Source organism: Ambystoma mexicanum, chromosome 3q (assembly GCF_040938575.1).
Source record: "Ambystoma mexicanum isolate Mex_15411 chromosome 3q, UKY_AmexF1_1, whole genome shotgun sequence".
Taxonomy (NCBI): domain Eukaryota; kingdom Metazoa; phylum Chordata; class Amphibia; order Caudata; family Ambystomatidae; genus Ambystoma; species Ambystoma mexicanum.
This window is the reverse complement of record NC_090926.1, coordinates 494,454,664-494,479,961: the sequence shown is the minus strand read 5'-3', so window position 1 is coordinate 494,479,961 and position 25,298 is coordinate 494,454,664. Positions and strand designations below refer to the sequence as shown.

The 25,298-nt window shown below is 49.4% G+C and overlaps 1 protein-coding gene across 3 annotated transcripts in view; it reads right to left on the bottom strand.

Moving 5' to 3' along the window:
- Positions 1 to 25,298, bottom strand: part of HMMR (hyaluronan mediated motility receptor) — a 630,884-nt gene that overhangs the window by 81,776 nt on the left and 523,810 nt on the right. For all 3 annotated transcript variants that reach the window (XM_069654282.1, XM_069654284.1, XM_069654283.1), the window contains exon 21: positions 14,962 to 15,088. In XM_069654282.1, coding sequence (XP_069510383.1) covers positions 14,962 to 15,088 — 127 coding nt within the window. The remainder of the gene's footprint in view (positions 1 to 14,961; positions 15,089 to 25,298) is intronic.

The following is a 25,298-nucleotide window of genomic DNA, read 5'->3' as shown; positions in this document are numbered from 1 at the left end:
CCGGAGGAACATCCGTATCGTGGGCCTGCCGGAGGGAACTGAGGGCCATAATCCAACGGAATTTATCGAAAACATGCTACTGCAGGAGATCACGGGAGGCACCCTGTCGCAGGGTTTTGCGGTTGAGAGCGCGCACAGGGCCTTAACTAGGAAGCTGCCACCGGGGAAACCCGCCCAGGCCAGTGATAGCCAAGATCCTTAATTACCGGGACCGAGAAAGGATCCTTGAACACTTCCGCAAGGGAGGCACAATACAACGAGGAGCGGCGAACATAACTGCCTATCCCGATTACACCCTGCAGGTACAGCGCAGTCGTATGAACTTTGGATCGGTGAAGAGGAGATTGCGGGAAGCGGGGCTTAAATACATGTTGCTCTATCCGGCCAAACTGAAGGTTTTCTTTCAGGGCAAGCTGCTGTTCTTTGTCACCCCGGAGGATGCTATGGAGTGGTTGGATGCACAAAACTGCCCTCAGGAGTCAGATGTTCAGACGGCCGGTGGAAAATAAAAGACGAGATAAGTAACGCTGTAGGCCCGGTCGGGTCACGAACATTGGGACTTGCATATAGTCATTGAACTCGCTGGAGAGCGTGCATCAGTGGTTATGAAACGTGGTCCGTGAGCACGGACATGGTTGCGAAGTAGAGGAGCCTCCAGAAGCCGCTCTTTACACCCCTTTTTTTGTTTAGTTTAGTCACTGTTAGTGGGGTGACACCCCGTCGGGTTCTCTATTTGGGTTTTCCAAGGAGGACCGAACACAGGGATGCCTGAGATCCAGGGATGGAGCTGGGCAGTTGTTTGGGGTAGGGGTTTGGGGGGGTGTTTTAGTTTTTGTATGAGCCTGGGGGTGAAACCGGGATTGGGTGTTCGCAAAGTGGGGAGGGATTGCCTTGGTTGGGGGGAGGTTTACTGATAGGCCATGGGAGACCTCAGGATACTAACGTGGAACGTTAGAGGGCTTAACAGTTATCTTAAGCGAAATAAAGTCATGTTGTATCTTAAGAGGCAGAAGATAGACGTAGCCCTGCTACAGGAGACGCATCTAAAGCGAGAGAAACTGGAGCTGGTAGGGAGGAAGTGGAAGGGAACAGTGGTAGGATCAACGTACTCCGCCTATGCCAGAGGAGTGCTGGTGTGGGTGGCGCCACACGTCCCATTTGAGCTAATTGAGGAGGTTGTGGAGGAGGATGGGAGGTTGGTTATGGTGAGGGGGATGGTAGAGAACAAAGTAGTGTGCATTGTAAACACATACGCGCCTAACCAGGAAACGGCGACATATTTTAAGACGCTGTGCACCAAGCTCAGTGTCGGGATGGGGGGGGGAACGGTGATATGGGGTGGCGACTTTAATTGCGTGTTGAATCCCAGGGAGGATAGGTCTGATGACAAGATGGCTAAGCCCAGTCTGGCGGCTAAGGTATTACAGACGCTGCTGGCGGATTTTGGCCTGGTAGATGTGTGGAGAGCGAAACACCCGGGCGTGAGGCAATACTCGCACTATTCGGCTCCGCATCTACTGCACACGAGGCTTGATTACTTTTTCGCTACGCCAGACAGTCGCGGAGTGCGACCATATAGACTACAGGGCGAGAGTCCTCTCTGACCACTCGCCCCTGGTCATGCGATGGCAGCTGTATTCCCCACGAGCGCGTATACCAACATGGCGCCTCAGGGCGGAGGCGCTCAAGGACCCTGCCTTCAGAGAGGATATGAGGGAAGAGATAACTGCTTATTTTGAGGTGAATAAAGGGAGCGTTAAGTCGGCTGGCACCTTATGGGAGGCCTTTAAGGTCGTAATGCGGGGGATCGCCATTGCGAAGTCTAAGGGATTGATGGGGGAGTCCTGGCGGATCTGCATAGAGCTGAGACTGAGCTGGAGGAGGAGGAGTTGAAAGGTGGTGGGACAGATGCGGAGGCGGTCTCCAAATTGCAACAGGAGTGTGCGGAACATTGGGATAGGCTCTGTAATTTGAACTATAGAAAGTATATTGAGAGATTGCATGCGGGGGGAGATAAAACGGGCCGACTTTTAGCTTGGCTGTACAAGAGCGAGACCCCACGATCCCCGATCAGATTGGTAACCAATGAAAAGGGGGAGGAGGTAGACACCCAAGAAGGCGTGAACAGGGCATTCGTGGAATACTATAAGGTCTTATACGAAGATTGCGAGGGGGGCAGCCAGGAGGAGATAGACGAAGTGCTGGTAGATGTAGGCTTGCCTAAGGTCAGCGATGAGGAGCGAGAGGAGCTGGATGCTCCGATCACCCTGGAAGAGCTGAAGGAGATTGTGAGACAGTTGCCCACTAGCAAGGCCCCAGGGGCAGATGGGTTCCCCAGTGAATTTTATAAAGTGTATGCGGAGGAAGTGCTCCCGCCCATGCTGGAAATGCTCAACGAAGCGTACGAGATGGGACGGTTGCCGGAGTCACTTAGGGAGGCGATTATATTACCGCTCCCCAAGCCAAATAAACCGGGACATGATTGTGGCTCCTACAGGCCCCTGTCGATGCTGAACCAAGATAGCAAGATCCTGACAGCTGTCCTGGCTACTAGAATGCGTAGAGTGATCAGCAAGTTGATCCACCCTCCACAGGGTGGTCGAGTGGGGTTGTAGTGATGACGGCAAAATGGCGATAGTGGCATTGGACGCGGTTAAAGCGTTCGACTCTGTTCGGTGGCCTTGGCTGCTGGCGGCTCTGAGATGGTACGGGATGGGACCAGGTTACGTTAGGTGGGCCGAGATGCTATACAGTGCACCACTAGCCAGGGTCCGCACGGGTGCAGTGGTGTCAGAGAGATGGCAGTTGGGCAGAGGCACTAGGCAGGGGTGCCCCTGGTCCCCAATGTTGTACATCCTGGCCCTAGAACCCTTAGCGATTTACCTCCGGCAGCAATATGACCCGGTCGGCATCGATGTAAGAGGAGAGTGTCCCTGTATATCCCTGTATGCAGATGATATGCTGCTATACCTAAGATACCCAGAAGAAAATTTGCAGTATGTCTTAGAGGTGATGGGGAGGTATGCCTGGTTGTCCGGTATAGCGGTAAACCCCCAGAAATCCACTCTATTTCCGCTAGGGGGCTATGTGGGGACTCCGGTAGAGAGGTTGCCAGTGTTGCAGATCCCGTGGGCGACGAGATCCTTTAGATACTTGGGAAATGACGTGTATCACACGACTGTGGAAGAGCACAAGCATAACACTGAACTTGCTGTGGGGAAGATCGAGAAATGCATGAGGTTCTGGGAAAGATTGCCACGAGCGATGATGGGCCGGGGAGCTATGCTTAAAATGGTGGTACTGCCCAGGCTTCTGCATTATTTTAACAACATCCCTTACATGATTCCTAAGAAGTTTTTTGTGAGGCTACATAGTGTTTGCAGAGAATTCCTGTGGCACGGCACGCGCAACAGAGTCGCACTGTGGAAGCTGCAGAACTTCTACGAGAAGGGCGGAGTCAAACTGCCGAACTTTGAGGCATATTATGTGGCAGCGCAGCTACAATATGTGTCCAGGTGGCTCTCTGACGACGAGACCCCTGAACACAGGCTGTTTGGGAGGGATTGCTCCCCTTTTTATCTGCGAGAGGTGATCTGGGTGACTAATGCATGCATGAGGGAGCAGCCTAGAATGCTAGCTTTGGGACGGAACATGTGGAAACGGGCCTGCCGGATGATGGGTAACCCTTTGCCGTGTGTGTCGCAGTTCCCATTGGTCGCACTGGCGAAGGGAGATTGGCAGCTCAGAGTAATCATCCGGATATACTGGGAGTCAGTGGGGTTGGTCACCATGGGAGATATTTAGCAGGATGGGACCATCTTGGAGTTCGAAGAATTAGAGGCAGGGTCGGGATTGCACAGGGGTCAATATATGACATATCCCAGGATAGTGCAGGAGATCCGGAATAGGTGGCCCGAAACTACCCTGGCCGATGAACCGGACGCCACGGTGGAGATACTATATGACACATCGGAGGGCGGGCATGAGGTCTCTAGGTTGTATGAGATGTTGATGACGAAGGTTGGGAGCGATTTAGTGCACTTGAGACTGGAATGGGAAACGGAGATGGGGTCCCCGATGGCAGATGGGTTGTGGGAGCGAGCCCTGGGTTATCATAAAAAAAGTATCGAGAAATGCCAGGTTTAAGCAAATACAGCTTTATATAACGCACATGGCATACATGACCCCCTTGAGAATATCCAAATTTCGGGATGTTGGACGCCAGGCGTGCCCCAAGTGTGACGAAGAGAATGCAGACATGATACACATGTTCTGGGCGTGCCCAGTAATTGCAGGCTATTGGGGTGAAGTGGCGCAGAAGCTGGCAGGAAAGGGTGTCACGCTCAAAGTGGATTCAGCCTGGGCCTGCTTACTGGGGGGATATCCCAGAGCGCGTAAACTTAGACATGTCGAGAAATTGAAAGATTTGGCTTATGTGCTTGCTAAACGTAGGATTGCCATGGGATGGAAGGAGTGTCATAAGCCACGAATGGAGGTCTGGTGGAGGGATCTCCAAAAATGGGCGGAGGCCGAGACGGCTGTGTGGCGGGATACCAGTATTGCAGGGGAGGAGGAGGAAATGTGCTCCCTCGCGGCATGGAAATTGTTGATAGCTGAACTGTTTAGAACGGGGTCGGCTCCAATTGAATCTGAGAGCGATGACGCCCCCCCGTTCACAGCGGATACCGATGGCGAACACCATACAGGCTCATAGGGGGGAGGGATGGGGATTGCAGTGCTTTTTGTTGTTAAATGTGTTTATTTATGTTCAGTTGTATTGTCGTTTGGTTTATATATAAAATAAAAATATATTTTTAAAAAAAAAGTATATGTGCAAATATCAAGAGTTTAGCTGAACATTGGGGATCAAGAACGTGCGATAAAGATACTCCACAGAATATTCTGGACTGTTTGTCTTTTCAAACATGGTTTATTGTGCTCCGACATTCGCTGGCGTTGTACACAGTGGCAAGGTACTTTGGAGCATATACTGTGGGATTGTGTTATATTGAAGGATTTCTGGAATGGAATTGTGAAGATAATGAACACTGTCCTGGGTGAAGAGATGGAATACAACTTTGAAAGTCAAATCACCTGGATTATGAGAGGAACAGCAGTGGCAAAGATATTGATTATTAACTGCATGGAAGTCAGCTGACTTTATGAACTGGTGCAAATGGTTAGAAGAAATGTGCAAAATTTGCAATATTGAACAGGGAAATTACATGCTGCAGAAGAAAATCAAGGTTCCGGAAGATCTGGTGTCTTTTTTGAATGTGTCATAGAAGGGATTTGATATTGGGAATGCAAGAGAGATGAGTATTTTCTGAAATTGTTATTGATTTGAGGACTGCAAGAAGGATATGTAATTTTTAAAAAAAAATGTTTGGGGTGAATTATAGGGTGTAGAGGGGTGGCTATGGGGATATTGTGTTTTGTTTTTAAGTTGCAAAGTGATTCCTATGTGAGATCCATGCTTTGGATGCATTTTAATATGTTTTGAGAAATAATAAATTTGTTCCAGAAAAAGAGCAGGAGTACTGAATCCTGAAAACCACACCTGTGGAGAAGAGCCATTTACCGGCTACTGGAGCAGTATCAGCCAAAACTACTGATGAGAGCATCTACCTGTGGGTCTTTGAAAGAGCGATTATTCAAGATCTGCACTCATGGGTGCTCCCTTGGTCTGTGGTAGCGATTTCTGGGAGGCAAGTCCTAACCATGATTCCACATGGACTTGCATTAGGCAGTCCTGTTCTGCAATATCTTCTGGGTTCTACCTCCCAACCTCTGGGGTCTCCTGTGGCCTTGCCTGGGCTTGATCATTGCAGCATCTGCACCTGAAGCACAGATCTGTACTTCCTTCAGGGGCGTGTAACTTGTCATTATACCCTAAGCAACTTTGAACTGACACCAGCACTCGCCTAAAAGGGACTGTGGTAGTTAACTGCCCCTGGACAATTTTGCTACATCCCCAGTTCAGTAAGCGCTGGGCCAAGATTGACCATTTTTTTACGTAACTGGAATTGTATATGCATCTCTCTCATTTCTGCTATGGTAAAAGTACTTGAAATATAGCAACTGGTAACAATGTATATATCCTTTTCCATGATATGTGCCAGGAAAGTAACAGTCTCTGAAATGTTTAATAACTCAAGGTAGCTTTTTGCTGAAGTTCAGATTCCATCCTCTGTGGCCTTAAAGTATTTCTCTGGGCATTAATACCATTACAGGGCCTTACAAGGTCTAAATGGATGGGGGAAATTGTGTTTTAGGTCATAGGGTTTGCAAATCCATTTTCCCGCAGAATAAAAGCTTTCTCCTTTGTTAATCTCATACTCCCCCATAGGAGTTAGGTTCTGCCCAGGAGTGTAGGGCCTTTCACATGTACCACGATTGGGATATGTCTTTAGAACCCATTTAATTGTGCAGGCTACAAGGTGCTTATCTACTTGTTGGGTTGTATGGCACATGGATTCTGCCCAACCCCCTGGTTTATGTGGAGAGCTTGTCCTTGGCAAATAACCCCCATTGTGGTTGAGAGTCCTTGTAGAGGCATTTGTTTGTATATTAATGTTAAAAGTACTTATCTGAACTGATATTAGATCAGACTTTATTAAAGCAAATATCTTTCAGTATAGTTGTGCATTTTCTACAAGTGTGGACTAATTTTACCTCCGTTGACCCAATACTCTTACATGCCTTGTCACTCCAGCCATGCTACCAACGTTTATGAGTTTTGGCCTCCTTCGTCAGCTGTTTTAAGCACCCCTCATAACCCCACTTGGGTTACTAGTTGCAGCAACAAAAGTGGTACAAAAGAACAAGTTACTCTCTTACCTGGTAACATTCCTTCGATGGGATGGTCCCACAACGTATTCCATATTTATGACAGTAATCACCACAGCTGTGCCGCTTTGGAAAATATTCGGCGTCTGCGTCTATGTCGTCACGCTGTCGTCGAGCCGATATCACTGGATGTTATAAGTAGAACGCACGACGCCTGTAGCCTCAGTTTTTCCCCCAGAACGTGTGGCACCAAACCACTGCCAGTATGATCACAGAAAGCCTTGCGGAAACGTAAGCTGCAATCGCATAAGGCATTTTGTAGCAGGGCAGGTAGGGAGGGAGCGATAAGGAATACGTCGTCTGACCATCCCATCGAAAGGACATTACCAGGTAAGAGAGCAACTTGTTCTTCGAAGGGGATTGGGTCCTCCGACGTATTCCAAATCTATGACAGACTCCCAAAGCAGTACCAACGTATGAAGGAGGGAAAAATAATTTAGAATATAGAAATTTAGAATGCCCAATGAAATTGCAGAGTAAAGGACCGCCTTGCCAAAGGCCAGATCCTGCCCATGGATAGAATCTAGGGAGTAGTGTTCTACAAAAGTATGGACCGGAGCCCATGTGGCTGCTTCACAGATGTTACGAATAGGAACACCCCTCTACAGGGCAGTAGAGGCAGCCATACCCCTAGTAGGATGGGCCCGTAAGCCTACAAGCGGCCTCGGCACCTCGAGTACCCCGTTTTCCACCTCTGGCACTCCTACGGTGGCCACTTTGACTTGCAGCTCCTCTCGATTTACAAAAGGATGAGTAATATCGAAAGGAACCTCCCCTCCATTGCTGTCCACTAGGACGAAAAGGTGGAGGTTGGTGAACTGCAGCGCTCAATGACTTCGCTGCAGCTTTTGAGGTCTGCAACCTCTCAAGGCTCTCGTCAGCCTTGCTGCCAAAAAGATGTTCACCATCAAAGGGCATGTTGAGGAGCCGGGCTTGCACATCAGGAGCAAACCCAGACTTCCGCAACCACGCAAACCTGCTCATTACGGTGCTCGCCGCCATGGACTGGCTGACACAATCCGCCATGTCCAGACCCGACTGAACGGACTCACATAGCATCCTTGCCATCCTGTACAATAGCAAGAAAACAATACCGTTCCTCCCCTTCGGGAATATGTTCAGCCGCCAATGAAATACAGTTCCACAGTGTGCGTGAAACGTGACGAGGCACACACGGAGTAGGCTGCCTGTAAAGCCATACCCCCTGAAGAAAACACTTTCTTCGCCCGGCCATCAAAACGCTCGTCGTTCCCAGATGGAGGGATGGTAGGGTACGACGCCTGCTTTGCTGGGGCCGTAGCAGCCTGCACCACCAAACTCTCAGGAGTGGGGTGCGTGGTCAAGTATCAGAGGTCGCTACTGGCTGGGCGTTATTTTCATAGCAAAGATTTGCTTACTGCCAGGAGACTCTCCGGGGCAGTTCAAGCAGCTGCCACCCTTCTTTGCAAAGCCATATGGAAAGGCAGTACCGGGTCAGTTGGAGGACCTTGGTCGAGGCTGTCCGTCAGGTCATCCTGCAGAAAATCCACAGGTGGCGCAGACCACCCAAGTATTCAGCGACCCTCTACATAAGGCGCCGGTACGAGGACTTGGCATGTGGTGCCAGGCTCGGGCCTACAGAACTCCATCTCCGGAGCGGTGTCCAGACCACTGGCGTCGAGCAGCGACTGACGCAGGTCTTCAATCTGGCTATGACCAGACAAAATCTCATCAGGCACCATACCTTCCTCAGACCCCTCATCCCCTTCAGAAATATAAACCAGAGGTTGGAACGAGGGCACAGAAAAAGGGACAAAGACATTTTTTGCCTTGGCCAGAGCCTTTCTGGAGGTTCCATCGTGCCACGGGGTACCTTCGACAAAGCAGCCTCGAAAGGCGTCGACGGAATCTGCAAAGTCAAGAGTGGCGCCGACAACTTCGACGGCGTCAACAGTCCGAGGGCGGAGCCCCAAGCGTGTCCTTCGACAGCCAAGACGCCGGTGGCGTCGACGGCTTCCTCAGAGGCAGAGCCTCGAGAGAGTCCCTCGACAACCTCGGCGCCAAAGTCTTCCTCGAAGACTTCACAGGCTCCGACGGTCTTGAGGGCGTCGAGGATTGGGACCTGGAACGGGCATGCCTAGAGCGACCAGCCTTGTCTGACCGGGACCTCGAAGGCACACGGTGGTCGCGACAACCGCTCGTGCCCAAAGGCGCACGAGTGGAGTCACTAGCATGCTCACGGCCGGCGTCTTTCGACGGCGCAGACAGAACAGAGCCCTGCGACTGAAAAATCACCATCTTCTCCTGAACGAATCCCATTCCTCAAGAATCGAATGCTTGTTGGGACAAGCAACCCATCCGACGGGCGGAGTTCTCGGATGAGGACGGGATGGGGACCTGTGACAGCGCTTCCATGAGTGCCTCGAAGAGGCAGAGGAATGGCAAGACCGACTCCTGGACCGAGACCCCTAGGACTCACGACGATGCGGAGAGTCGCCCCTTGAATCGTCCATCAAAAGTCCAGTGGATCGCGACTTCCGGGGCTTGGCCACTTTACCCACCGACAGCTTCTTACGCTCCTGCAAGGCCTTCGATGTAAGCTACTGGCAGTTGACAGTCATCCGTATCGTGGTCCTCCCCGAGGCACCAGAGGCAAGCATCGTGCGTGTCCGTCAACGACATCTTGGACCCACAAACCCGACACTTAAAACCCGACCGCGGGGTGGAAGAAGCCGAAGACATGTTAATACACAAACGATCAGGTTCGAAGAACTGAAAGAACAGAATTCAGTAGAACCGAAGCGCGCCGAGATCTCCCAAGCGAACACGTTTGTGGAAAAAACAGAACCGAGGCTACGGGCGTGAGAACAGCGTATCGACGTCATCGACGCAGGAGCTGAACATTTTCCAAAACAGCACAGCTGTGGTGATTACTATCAGATATGGGATACGGAGGACCCAATCCCCTCGAACTGCCTTACCACTTTGCATGCACTGTGGACATCTGTCATGATCCAAGGCACTGAACAGCCAATGCAGATTTAACGTAGACATTCAACTCTTAAATTCTTTGATGACCTTACAAAGATTAAACCACAGAAGTATTCAAGATTGATAAAGGTTCCAAAGTAGTATCTGGCATGTGGAAAATGAATTGTGGGAGTGAGGTAGAATAGAACGATCCAGGAGACAAAATTAGAGACAAGTATAAGTAGGGAAATTAATAGTTACTCACTGTAGTGGCTAACAGTCTTAGTCCATAGTCCCCTTTCCTCCATACTGCATGGGCGATTACAACTGAATGTAGCCCCAGGGTGGAGAGGAGACCCTCCTTAAGAAAACCGATTCCTTAAAACCACCTGTCCCAAAGCGGTGTCTGACTTAGAGCTGGTGTCCAAACAGTAGTGCTTCCAGAAAGCCGAAGGGGTGGCCCAGGTGGCCACCCTGCTGATGACCTGCCACAGCACCTGCTGCTGGAATGCGATGGCTGTGGCCCTGCATGTTAGCTGGAAGTAGTTTGTGCTGCCCCACATAGGCCTCCTTGATGGCCGAAACCATCCACCTGGCTCTAGAGGTCTTGGATGCCTGATAACCCAGGCCTTGACCCTCCCCCCGCCCCACCCACCTGAAGGTGACAGAGCGTTTGACTTGCGGAACCCCTTGGTCCTGTCCATATAGAATTTCAAAGTGCATCTGACATCCAGACAGTGCGAGACACCCTGAGCATCGTCCTTAGGGTCAGCAAAATATGTAGGTAATACTATCTCCTCGTTCAGATGAACCGTGGGGGCTACCTTAGGTAGGAACGCAAGGTAGGTTCTCAGGACCACCTTATCCTTGTGAAAAGTATAGGGTTCTGAAGCCACCAGTGCCTGGATCTCGCCCACCAACAGAGTTGTTTTAATGGTGACCAGTCTGATGTCTGGACGCCATTGGCTAAAATGGTTTGGGAGCCAAGGCACCCCCAACACTACATTGATGTCCCACACCAGGTGTGGCTTCTTGAGGGAAGGGCCAGGCAAGGCCCGCCAAATGTCGCTTGACCACCAGGTTGGAAGAGGACCTTGTCTGAATTTCTGTAGGCCCCTATGGCTGCCAAATAGGTGCAGCATGACCTGCATGCCCGAGTGAGCAAGGTGTGCAGAGAAGGAGAGCATGTCATCCAACTTGCACGTAAAGGAGGGGTAGATCTCCTTAGAGTCAGCCCAGTGACAGAACCTAGACCATTTACTCCTGTACTGGATCATAGTAGCCTTGCTCCTAGTGCCCTGAAGGATGTCTAGGTTAGCCTGTGACAGACCCAGGTGTTCCAGCGCGACCTGCTCAGGTACCTCATTGTAAGGGCTAACTTCTGTGGGGCTGGGTGGATTACCCTGTCCCCTTGTTGCACAAGGCGATGAGCTGGGCCCAGCGGCAGGTGAATGGGAGGCCTGTCCGAGAGGCTGACAAGCTCAGAACCACGGTCGCTTTGGGAGCTAGCCCGATTGCTTTCAGCTCCAGCCAGTTGATGAGACTCCTGCAGGGTCCAGACTGGACACTGGTTATCCAAAGTGGCCCCCCAGCCTTCCAGGGAGGATTCCGTAGTAATGGTGACCTGCAGGGTCGGCTGCCAGAACATCCTGCCCATCTGCAGGTTGCAGTCTCTGGACCACCATGTGAGGTCCGGATGTAGAGAAGGCGAAATGCTGACCAGCTCCTTAGGGAGCCCCGCGCCTGATTCCATGAGGCTGCAAAGTGCAGCTGCAATCTCCTTATCTCAAGTCTCGTGTAGGGTACAGCCAGTCGAACCGCTGCCATGATGCCCAATACGAGGCTGGCACTTCTTCCAAGGCCTGGCTCTCGACCGAACATCTGCCAACAGAGTTGCTGTCCCAATCTGTGGGAGGTGAGGAGAGTAAGGGATCGGTAGGCGGTACCCATGGATACTACAGAGAGGATCAAGGGGTCCGCGAACTTTGGATGCCAAAACTGAGTGTAAAGGGCAAGCCTTCCACCCACTGAAGACACATGGACCCAAAGGGACGAGTCATGACTTCTTTACCTCTAAAGCTGATGCAGAGGGGGACTGACAAAAGCCCTTGCTCCCCTTTTGTTGTTTGCCTCGTTGTTGATTCGGCGAGCAGTCCGGCTGCCTGGACCTCTGTTCTTGGAAGCCAAGGAAACCTTTGAAGGTATGCCCCTTGTCAGAGCGTTGATGTGACGTTGTACCCCTTGGGCGTGGCCTTCGTAAGGATAGATCAAGACTTTGCAGTCTGCAAACTGTTTTTTTATCTAGCACCTCATCAGTGGTGGAGTGAAAGGTCTCCCCCTTGAATGGAAGGTCCAAAATGCGTTCCTGGACATCTAGGTTAAATTTAGTACCCCAAAGCAAGGCAGTCCTTATGTCCGTGGCGATGCATATGGCCTGGCCGGAGGAGTCTATGTGGGCCATGGTGGACTCCATGTCGTCTTGCGCCACCATTTTAGAGGCTGCCAGTCCTGCCTTGAAACGTGACTGCTCTGCACTGGAAGTTCCGGAAGGAAGTCGGCTATTTCCCGCCAAAGCCTCTGGTTAACTGCTGTCAGCATGGCATTCGCGTTGGATTGAATAAGATGCAGCGAAGCATTGGAATAAAGCTTCTTCCAGTACGCCTCCAAGATCTTCTTGCCCAGCAGCACCGAGGACGAGGTAGCAGAGGACGACTGCAGCTTTCAATAGTGATGCCGCAGCAAGAGTGGAGCCCCCTCCATTTGCCTACACTTTGTGTCCAGGCGCCGAATGACAGGCTGGGGCGAGTGGGGTTTGAGCCACCCCTTCTTGGCCAAGGCAACAACGTCGTTCTGCATCGGGATCCCGGTTGTAGCCGCAGAGCGTAGAGTGAGGACACCGACCAGTACCTCCCTCCTCCAGTTATTAGACATCGGGTTGAGGAAGGCCCAAGTACTCTGCCAGACCTGCGAGGCGTTCGTGCAAGGCCTTGGCTGACGATGGTGCGCCTGTGTCCACTAGGCCGTCTAGCTGGTCTGGAGCGGGTGGAGTGCTGAGGGCTGGGGTGTGCAGACCGGAGCTGGAGGCTGGTACGGAACCACCTGAACTGTGGGAGCCGGAATGGAAGGAGCCGGCGTGGCCAACAGGGGCTGCACCGGGGCCTGCAGCGCTGGAGTCATAGGAGGAATGACCATAGGTGCAGGCAGAAGGTCTGGAGGGGGCATGTCCCCAAGGATGGACCCCATCTGAGGAGAGCATGTCCCTAAGGATGGACCCCATCTGAGGAGATCTCGTGAGCATGAGTAACTTTGCAAAGAACCTGTCCTTGCAGGCCGGCAGGTGATATTGACAGTGTAGCGGGCGGCTGCTGAGGCCGGTGCGTGCTCCGTTTAAGCTGTTTGCAGGGTAAATCTGCCCTGCGCTGCGGATGGAAAAAAACTGTAGGCCACGTACCTGGTTGATACCAGTCCCGCCTTGTACCTCATTCTATCACCTGCTCCGTGCCTTTGGACGGTATCGGACGAGTGGCCACCTTGTCTGGCATAGCAGCCATCTTGTCGAGCTGCATACGACATGCCAAAGTTGTGGTGCTTGGCTCACTGCACACCAGCCTCCTCCAGGACTCTTGGTGATGTAGCATTAGACTTACCCTGCACCTCAGGCCAAGGCCTGGAAGGTGGATCGCCCTCAGCAGAGTTGCCGGTAATGGTGCATGCCGGCGCTCCCTCGGCCATGTTGCTGGTATAAGGGCATAGCCCCTCGGGTGTAAACCTGGTAAGAGAACCTTGCAGTCCCTCAGCCATGTCTCCGGAAGGATCTATAGACCCCCCCCTCGGCCTGGCGGGTGGTAGCTGAATCAGCCTCGTTACCCGTGCTGGTGTGAGAACCCGAGTGGTTCTTCCAGTCTGAGCGTTTCCTTGTGAAGGAGTAGCACTTGCGGGTCCTCCCTTGGGACCGGACTTGTCTGACCAAGTCCTTCAAGTCCACCTAGCTAGTCTGTTCTTCAAAGCACATGAAGAAAGTGCGTCGCACGTAGTGCAACCCCTCCCATCTGTGGTCGGGGCAAGGCACCAGGGATCTGAGGTTGGGAAGAGCCTCTCGCAGGCTGGACACCTGCTGAAGGCCACTGAAGTCGACACGTGCCGGGGAGGAGTACCTGATCGATAAAGGAAAACAAAAAGACAGAACCAAGTATCCGGGGAAGAGCACATGGTATTACATGGCCGAAGCCAAACCAAGGCACGCTGGTGAAATCGTGCCGTTCCTGTCGATTCTGAGAAGGGGACTGAGGAGTGGCACTGGTGGGCGGAGTCAGGGGAGCGCATTCTATCAGAGCTGCATGCCTCTAAATTTAAAGGGGAAGAAGATTTTTTCTGGTGAAAAAGGTTCTGTCTCCCGTCCCTAGCAAGGAACGCCCATGCAGTATGGAGGAAAAGGGACAGGATGTACGAGTAAGATGCTCACTTCATTCAGGAAAAGGAGCCGTGTTTCACGCAGTGAAGTGGTTTGACAGTGTGGCAGAGGAGTAGCTGGAGAGAAGAGTGTGTGGAGCCTTAAAGAGAAGGATTATGGCATCAATCTGCATTTACATGAAACCTTCAGGTTTAAAAGTACAAAAGTTGATAAAGGGATGGGAGAGTGGTGTACAGATCGCAATTGAAGAAAAGCCATGACCGCACCCTAAACAATACAAGCAGCATTCTAAATGTCCCCTTAAAGGTTTGATTTGGTATTTCTATATTTAATGGGCAATCCAGGGAACGAAACAAGAGAACCAGCACCGTGCAGTATGCTAACAGTGAATGCAGGCTATCTAAATGGATGCTCAAAAAAGTTTTCTAAAAGCAGCCACAAAAGAACTGATGCAAGTGATCAATGGGCAGGCAAGCAGCTAAATTGGAGTTGGGATAGTAGACCGCCATTCTTGAATGCCTCTACCAGGGACTACGAAAATTCATCAGGCATCAAGTCTAAGTAGGCACCACACCCCACGGCCTTCCCTCATAGAATGTGGAAGCAGCACAAATGATTGCTATTTCAGTAGTTGAAGGTAGTTGAAGGTATGTTAATTAGAAAAGAAATGGCGATTGATGTTCAAAGAGTAACATTTTGGCTGTACAACAAAACAAATTCTCTTTCCAGCCAAAGGTAAAGTACAATCTCACCTTCTTTTAAAGGTGTTTTAGGCACAACATTTTCTTTGCTTTCAGCCTGAAAAGATTTTGAGAGGTCCAACCGCTTGCCACCTTGCATAACCGTTTTTGACAGTTGACAGCGGAGTCTTGCAACCTCCTGCATTTAACAAGACAAAAATGATATGGTTTGAGCCAACTAAAACTGGCTGTAAGAAAATTACATACAAGTGTAACAAAAGTGGCAAATCATGCCATACACCAGGAAGTAGCAAGTTTAATTATCAACACACGATCAGTAAATGTAAGAACTGCTAAATTGATATTGGTCAAAAGAATCTGCTATTTACTAGCTACACTTATGCCACTTTTTTACTCAAACTTAAATCCATTCACCATCCCTAAATCAGTTAGCCTCCCAGGTTCATCTCATAGGTTTGGAAATGTGTTGTCACTAGTGACACATCACAAAGGAAAATGCTATAACACATTGTTTGCACTGTTTAATTTTAAAATTACGTAGAACAAAATGCAATCCTTTTAAGAATTTGATTCCACAGAGATCACAAGTTCAATATCTGAATACCCTCCTAAGAATACATTTCTCCAGGCTCCAATTTATAGGCCAACAATCAAACGTGCAAAAAGTCTGCAGCCCTCAGTCTAATCACAGCGGTATTACCCTTGTGGAGTTTAACATGGACCTAAAAAAAGGTTTCCAAATTTGCAGATATTTAGAAGTATGTTTCCTCGCAAAGGTAATGCTCCCATTTATCAAGATAGTCAATACATTGGAGTACCAACCATCAAATATCCAGGACCTCTTCTGGCGTACCTCAAGATGCAATCAATCCAGTTGCAAAAAAACATTTAGTAATCACACCTACAGAAACGCTGTCCAACAATGACCCAGAGCAAGGGGCGTACTGAACTTCAGCTTCAAGTACGTATTTGGCACAATTCCAGCTGAAATAAATGCTATCAGGCTATAACCAAATACTGGGCCTTAAATTCAATGCAGTAACTTAAAGGCAATAAAAAAATGAATGGAATTAAACGTTTGATGGCATTCTTCCTTAAACTAACTGAAATGCCTGCGTATGTTGGAGAGGAGTGGTGTGGATGAGTGAGGTGACAGTGTTCCTAGTGGAAAGGAATATGGATAAACAAATTCACAAAATGTAGCAGAGACCTACATAGCTGGGGTAAGGTCAGTGAAATCTCATGTTGGGAAATCTCACCATTTCCCTTCTGGAGTAGTCTTCTTGATGGGTATGGAGGGATAGGTGCAAGGAATCTCTATGGCACATAGCTAGAGATATATGCTCTTATTTCTTGAGAGGGGAGAAGATGAGGAAGTTTGTATGGGTAAGTATTTACATTTCCAAGCAGGTACCTCTTCCAGGTCAATGGGGATTGTGAAGAATGCTACATTTCGGGCAATGAAATATGCAGCCAACATTTTCCCCACCAATATTGGCATCTTAAGCCAGCATTAGAAAAGCCTCCATTACACCATTCGCCAGGTGGCCTCAAAAGTAATGTGTGAAAAATTAGACCAACTTTCTGCATGAACAGAGCAAGAGAGAGTCTGGTTTCTGTCAATGGGGTGGAGAATTGACTAGTGATGCATATAGAAAGCCATAGGGCTTTGGATCCCTGTGGTGGAAAGGAGGCAGACTAGGGGGTCTTGGAGTGTTGTATGGCGTACTTGAGAATGTACAAGTAGAAAGTCCTTTCTTAGAGCTCAGATTGGGCAGATTCAGACTCCGACAGACCATGCTCCAACCCTGTAGGTCTGACAAATCTTCCTGCTTGGCAGGATGGCCCTCCCTAAAGGTCAGTGTGCTTCAGAGGGAGAGGCATGAGAGTGGAGTGCGCTCTGGCTGTCCTGTTTGAGCCCACCATCTGGAGACGGATTTAGACTAGAATGATTGCAGTACTGCAACCCAGCATTCTGTAGCCCTGGAGCGTCTTCAAATGTCAATGTGCAGCGAGGAGCTCCTCAGGAATAATGAAGCTGTTTTTTTGCAGTTGGGTGAAAGTCCTGCAGCAGACCTTGCATCTTCATTCACAGTGAAACTTCATGGCGAACCAATCCCTTAAAAAGGACACTAGTCAATGCAAAGAAAGTGCTGCATTTTGGCAAAGACTTTGGAGGTGCAGGCAGCAATCTTTAAGGGATAGCTACCTCCAAGGCTAATGCCAAATGTTTCAATGTGTACATTAAAATCAGCCCTCCCTGGACTGTTAACACTTTGCATTTAATTAACTTTTGCTGTTGGCAGTTACAATTCAAATCCGGTGATATTGCATCAGCGGCCAGATATCATCTGACCTGCAAGGAAGTACGTAAACTCACTGCCAACCTAACCTACCTCGAAACTCACAAGATGCTGCAGCGTGTGATTCGCAATGGCAAATGTCCATTTTGGGCAATGCAACCGGACACTACATTTCAGACACACCGGGGCTTCGTTTTTGCAACATTCTTTGTACATTTTGTCCCTGTTTTAGTTAACCACTTTCTGGCAAGAACTCATTAAATGGATGCAATGATCATGTAAATGGAGAAATGAAATAAGCAGGGTTCACCAACTTGGTTTTCTTAAATAAAATGTGTTTCAAGTTTAGAACATTATTAAATAACACAATTATTCTGCTTTAGATTTGCTTGGTCGGAATATTTGACAAACTAGTCAGCGGAATACTATTGTATTCAGTACACTTACACTCCAAACTATCAAGTCTGATAAACAGGGAAAAAACTTATATTGTAGCAGCCGACCTGAAATCAACTATTTCTTACCATTTGTTTACTCCATTATCATACAGAAAAGATTGAGCTAATTTGCATACCCACAATGCATTGCACATGTGGCCCTGCACTGGAGGTGAACTTCCACCGACTATTGGGTGGCGTTATACTGTGTTTCACTTGGCTGAAATGGCAAATTCCACTTACTCACCTGGAAGGTTTGTTTTCAAGCCTTTTAATCTCAGCTTAACTAATGGTATTTGAACATGCCCAAGTGCTCCAACCACAAGGATGCAGACTATACTGCACCGATGAGCCCCAACAAGTGAAACAATGCAGGTGTACTGAATCCTTGAGAGCTGTGTTCTGGATGCAATAATGTCATGTGTAAATTAGCTCTGACCTACAGCTCTTTCCCTGGAACAAATGCTTGACATTTAAGCTGATTTGGATATCTCCAATGAATTGCTCATCAGGAGAGTTGGGGTGAACTTCAAGTGTGGATTTGGCTGACATTGGCCACGTCTAATTAACTCCTGTGCGAGGGCATTCCTTATATACACACTAACATGACAGAGTAATGAGGGAGGGACATTTTCTGTTGTAGGAGAGGGAAAGGACTGTCCCATATTAACTGCAGCAACAAGAAAGTTAATAGCATGCCTCATCACAGCCCGAGATTATTATTTACACCAAACCTTAAGGTTTGTCCCCCACACAAGCTGAAGCCAACAGACATGGTCAATGGTCAAACACATGCGCAGAGGCTAGAGACCCTACGCTCCATACCACCAGGTTTTATTGGAGCAGTACCATGGGCCTGAGCCCAATAGATCTGTCCAGCCTAAACTGGAACAAACATTGGGCAGTTGTCAAAGCGGATATCATGGGGTGGAGGACATTCGCCATGCGGCTGATGAAGCAGGACCGAAGCACTCCTCCAAGGAGAATCCCTGCCCTCCATCAGGTTACGCTCTGCAGGAAGTATGGTGGTAGAGATACATGAGTGGGCTTCCAACATCTGATATCCTATTTTGGGAAAAGAGACATTTCTGGACAGACAGTGACAATTGGATGTGAAAGAAGAAACAAGTTACTTACCTGTAACTGTTCTCCAGCATGGACTGACATGCTCATGAATAAAGAATACATAGCAGTACATACATAACCACGGGATGTGGCAAGGCTCAACAGAAGCAATTCATTTTACCTCCTCACCAGGCTCACCTTCAAGCCAACAGGTTGCGTAGCACTGCTTGGCCGACTCTGGAATCCTCTCTGGAATCTGTCGAGGCAGTAGAATTTTGTGAAGGTGTGCGTAGACCTCCACGTAGCAGCCCTGTAGATGTCCAGCAGGGGCATACCAGACAGGAACACCGTTGTTGCAGTGATCGCTCTGGTAGAATGGGCTCTGACATCGAGGCAGGAAGTCGGATGCTTCCCATGATTCACAGGACCAAAGTACAGAAAAAGATGAGAAGTTTCCCGGAAACTCTTCGTGCAGGCCACATAAAACATCAGCACTCGAGCCACATCCAGCGAGTGCAAAATTCTTTCAGCCAGCGCCAAAGACGTCGGAAAATACACAGGTAACACCAAGGGCTCGTTGAGATGAAATTCCGACAACCTTGGGCATGAAGGAGGGGCGAGTCCGCAGCACCACCCTAGTCACGTGGAAAGTCAAGTAAGGCCGCCTGTAGGATAGTGCCTGAATCTCACCTACTCTCCTAGCCGACTTGGTGGCCACGAGGAAAGCGGTCTTCCAAGACAGGAACTTGAGCGGAGCTTGATGCATCGGCTCGAATGGGGCCCCCCCCACCCCCATGAGCCTAGTCAGCACCATGTTGAGTTCCCATGCCGGGGCAGGCCCCTTCACTGGCGGGACTGAACTTCAGTCCTTTGATGAACTCCTTCACTAGATGGTGCGACCAAAGAGAAGACTGTCCTAGAGACATGGTGTAGTGGGAGATGGCTGCCAGATGCACCTTGGACGTGTGCGCCAGCCCAGACTTGGCCAACGACAAGTACGGAAGGACTTGGGGAGCCGCGACCCCCAGAGGGTGAATCTTCAGCAAACCTGCACCAAGTTGTGAAACGCTTCCATTTGTGTTGGTAACACTTCAGAGTCGATGATGTCCTGGCCTTCGCGAGGACCTCCCTGCAGTCCGCAGGCAGCTCGTAACCACCAAACTCTAATGCTGCAGGAGCCAGGCCTTTGGGTTCAGCGATCGTGGTGCAGGATTGCCCTCCCTTCCCTGGTGAGAAGATCCATGACCACTGATAGCTTGACTGGAGGGGACACCGACATGCTGAGCAGGTCTGGGTCCAGATCTGCCTCGGCCACACTGGCGTGATGAGGAACATCCTGCACCGGCCAAGTTGACCGATAGCAGCAGCAATGGGGGGGTGAGGGGGAGGAACGCATACAGGAACAGGCCTTCCCAAGGGAAGGAGAATGCGTCCCCCATGCTCCCTGGCTTGGGAAACCTGTTAAACTACCAGCACTTGGTGTTCGTTGCTGTTGCAAAAAGTTGCCCCACCTAAGGAAGAGGTTGTCCACTTGATCCTGTCAAAGCTTCAACTCGTGGCAAGAGCGTAGCTCCCTGCTGAGGGAGTCGGCGACCGTGTTTGACTCCCGCCAGATGGAAAGGAATGAGTAATATCCCCTGTGCGACAACCCTGTGCCAAAACCCCTGCGCCTCTCTGGATAGCGCTGGGGATCTGGAGCCCCCTGCTTCTGGATGTAAAACATTGTGGTGGTAACTGTCCGTGAAGACCCTCACCACTCTGCCCTTGAGGGAAGGAAGAAAAGACTTGAGGACCCAAGACACAGCCTGTAGTTCCAGGACGATGTGTAGCGTCTTCTCCGGCAGCCACAGGCCCCTGGTGTGGAGCTGTCCGGTGTGTGCTCCCAATCCCTCTAGGGAAGCGTCCTTCATGACAGTCTACCGGTATGGGGTGCTCTGGAAGTCCATGCCCAAAGCGATGTTGGAGATCACGCCCCACTCTTTTTTTTGTTAATACATTTTGATTTGTTTCCTTTTAGTACACAGCACACAAACAGTGAACACAAATCATTAATACACAACAAAAGCTAGTCTATACAACCAAACTTACTTTACTCCACTGCCACCACCCACCCAACTAACGCACCGTTTCCCTCACTCTTGTTTGGCTCTAGCACTAACCCATATCTTATGTTCGCTTACCTCACTGAGCAACAGCCCCTACAAAGTTTCCTATCAAAACTATCAGTGACCTCTACCTTAACTTAACTAATATGGCGTGCCGTTCCCCATATTAGTCAAGGTGGCCTCCGGAGCGTATAAACCTTGCACTAGGGTGATCCAAGCAGACATCCAGTCATCTGCTGACAGAAAGTCGAGGTGCAATACCCCCCCCCCCCATACCTCAGTCTCCGCCTTCGCCCATTTCCTCAAATCCCTCCACCAATCTTCAACATTAGGGCCCCTTGGCGTTTTCCAAGCAATTGCTATTCGTCACTAGGCCAAAATATATGTCAAATCCTCCATCTTGAGAAAGTGCATTGTGCCCTTCGGGCGTGGGAAACTAACCAGAAATCATGCCGCAGGTGAGAAAATCTTAGTGTCAGCCCTCCCCTTTGCAGTTTGGCTGCTGCTTCACCCCAATACCTACGCACCGTGGGGCACTCCCAGAACACAAGTAGTATACCTGCCTCTTTGGAGTTACACCTTGGGCATAATCTGGTGCCTGCGACCAGAAAGCGAGAAATTTGTAAGGGGGTCAGATAGGCTCCATGTGTCACACACAGCTGAATCAATTGCAATCTAGCACTTCGGGACACTTGTGATAACCCAGAACATCCTTCCATTGTGGATCTGAAAAGAGGGCTTCCAAGTCCTCCTCCCACTTGCACCCAACTACCGATTGAGCAGAGGGGACTCCCATAAGCAATAGCTCCTATATCCTCAATATGTTGGGCCCTCAGATGTTGTAGCCGGTGTCCACTAGCGCATGCTTTTCCAGTGACTCCCTCCACATAAGCCAACGTCCCATTAACTCCCTCTTGTGCATTATAAATAATGCCCCTCAGGCAACCCAATGCTGTCAACTAGTTTGCCAAAGGGTATGAAATGAGTGTCTCCTATCATGACCACCCCACAGGGTTCCCAAGTGGCATGGATCGCCAGCCGCCGTTGTATGGAGGTTGATACCACTGACACCAAGGGGGTCTGAGCAGAGATCGAATCCACCAAAACTATCAGTTAGAGCGCTCTATCCCACAATCACACCCCTAAAGACACCAGAAGCGACCCAATACGAGCCCTCAGCCTTTTGGCCCATAGCCATTCCTTCAAGTAATAGTGCGGTACAGTGCGCATGAACATCCACGTTGCAGTTTGGGGTCATCCTCCAGTCTACTACAAATTGCAGCTGTCGGGCCAGGTAATACAATGCAAAGTGTGGGTCCCCAATTCCTCCATCATAAGGTCTATGTAGGGAGGTCAATGCTATCCTGACCTACCTCCCTTACACAGAAAAGGCACACAACGCATCTAGTACCCTAAAGAAGGACTTCGGTATGTAGTAAGGGACATTCACCAAACAGTAACAACCGAGACAGCACCACCATTTTCAATAAAGCCACTCTGTTCATTACCAACAGGGGCAATCTATTCCAAAACATCATGGAATGTTTAATCCCCACAGGTTACACCCATTGTTTTCATATTCTATTGCTGTGTTGTGGTATATATCAACTCCCAGGTATCTGACCGTGTCTACAGAGCGTTTCAATTATACTCACTCCTACTAGCTAAACCAGCTAATGTGAGCAGGGAGGACTTATCCATACTAATCTTTATCCCTGATAGCTCTTCAAACTGCATCAAGGCCTCCATAACCAATTCCAGATTGTCTTCTGGATGTACAGCAAGGTGTCATCAGCGTACAGTGATGAGGTGCCCGCCTCAAAGTACTCAGACCTCAATTATTGAGCTATCTGTTCCAAGGCAAGGATGTACAGCAGCAGGGACAGCAGGCATCCATGTCTGGTCCGTTTTCAAGTTCCCAAGAGTCTGAAACGTGTAACAGTTTTTACCCTAGCAATTGGCTGGGTGTAAACCAGCCGCACCCATCTCAAGTACGTCTGCCCAAAGCCCAACCTGCCCATCACTGCATAAAGCCATTCCTACCTCACCAACTCCAATGCCTTGACTGCATCAGGATACTTTTGCACAGGGGGTAGCCCAGGACGCAGTATGATCAATGACATGGTGCAACCTATGTAGGTTCCAGGATATATTTCTACCAGGGACATGCCAATCTGATCTGGGTGGACAATCGTGTGGATCACCTGATTTAAACGGTTCCGTTAGGCAGAATCCTGTGCGGTTCCCTTAGGGAGCACTACAGAATATTAAGACTACAGGTATGAGCAATAAATCCCCTTTGGTATCAGTCTGTACCACAAAGATTTAGTTGGTAGCTGCGGCTAAGCAGACTTATCTCAAGAGGGAGATGAGCAGTATTCAGGGTTTACACATTAGGACTACAATACTGTGGAACAAGGAAACACTGACCAAAGCTTTGTATCAAAAATATATATATTTATTTTACACACTCTGATGTTCACACACAAATCACTATTATAAAAGCAAGTTAAATCATTCAAGAAAAGTATACACAACTCCCTATTTAAATTGTAGACAAGTTTGAGCAAGAGAAAACTGAGCAAAACAGTACAGTGAAAACCAAGCAGAAATGGAACTATCAATTTCTCAAAAGGGAGGGAAAAGGCCAAGTTATACAGGAATATACTCTTAAAAACACCAGCAACACTTCCCAAGAAGATTGTGAACAAGTTAGGCAAGGCAGTAATTTAACATGTATAACACTGGAGGTGAAAACCGAGCAAAATGGCACTTCACAAGTTTGAAAAGAGGGAAGGAAAAGGTGGTTATAAGAGTTAGGTGCACAAAAACATTTCTAGGTGAGAAGCAATCTAAAGAAGGTAGTTGTAACAGATTTAGCCAGAGTGAATAGGCCTGTGCCAGAGTCAGTGGTACAGGGCAAAGTGCCCAGGAGAAAAATGTTCTTGTAGCTGCAGTCAAGTCTTTGTTAAACGATTCGAAAAGGTGGTTGCAGAAGGTGAAAGACAATGTTAGATGATAGGGGCGGCCAACCCAGTAGGTAAGTAAAGGATTTAAAAACACCTTTAGCAGTACCCAACGAAAACGGAGGCCTCGCGGAACAATGTACCTTAAAATGTAGAAGAGGCTCCTGCGGTGGCGGTAGTGCCTGCAGTTCGGGAGATCCAGCAGAGGAAGAGAGGCTCTCGTCGTGGAGGAAGGTTTGAGTTACTGCACTGCCCAGGGATGAAACCAGCCGCGGTGCTGCCAAATGAAATAAAAGGTACGCTCCTTTAAATTGCGGTCTGGGTGGACGATCTCCTAGTGCTTGGCACTGGCGATTCGACCAAGGCAGGTCCTGGAAGGCGATTGGTCAACTGGTTGGCCCCACCAGCTCAAGGAAAGAAGACTCTTGCAGGTGAAGATCCTCTAGTCGTTGGATTAAAGTGGTGAGGATCTGCAGTAGGGCTTTACCGGTAGTTGCCGTTGCAGAGGTCTCTGGCTTCTGTCCTGTTCGGCTTCTTAGTTTGTGGCGACGTCTTGTCCTCCAGTTCTCAGGACTGCTTTTATGCAGCAAGACCCCCATTCATACAGCCTAGTTGTCACTCACACAGTGGGGTGGCTCTCCTGGCGGAAGAACCCCACCCCCCCAACCTATCAGGGCAGAGTGCGACTTTGGTTGCATAGGCAACCCTGTCCAGGGGGCCTATTCCCCCTCCCACACATCCCGTCTACCCCAGACTCAGCGGAGACCAAGAGGAGGGCTTCCATGTAGAACCACGCCAAAAGGACGAACAAAGTATCCCCGACCTGGGTTAGGACTATAGAGAAAGACACGAGAAAGAAATTAAAGCAAAGTTCTGGCAATAAAAAACCTACTGGAGTAAAGTTAATATTAAAATAAACCGGCGGTATGTTAGAGGCTGTCAGTAAAAGTGGTAGCCTTGAACAATGGGACAATCCCATAGGAAAATATTTGCGGTCGAAAATTTACGGTAGTAACCACTGCCACCAGCCAGAAACTTGGAGCGGGACTGTACGGTACCCCCTCGAAAATGAACACTAGGGAAGGAACAAGTTACTTACCTGTAACTGTTTTTCTCCAGCATGGGTCTGGCATGGATTCACATGCTCATGAATATTCCCCGTCGTCAGGCTGGGAATCCTCGGTAAAGAAGAAAACAGTATCAGTTTCGTTTCTGATCTGTCTTTCGTAGTAGCAACCAATCACTGATCTCGGCGTCATACTGACCACAGCCAATGACTGCCCTCTACCTAAGCCCCGCCTCTAGCAGCCATCTTCAGATTTGGTAGCACGTGAAGTGGCAGTATGACCAAGTGAAGAGCCGCAGAGGGGTAGGCGGGAGGGTTCGCATGTGAATCCATGCCAGACCCATGCTGGAGAACAACAGTTACAGGTAAGTAACTTGTTCCTTCTCCAGCATGGGGTCTGGCATCGATTCACATGCTCATGAATAAATACATAGCAGTACACACAT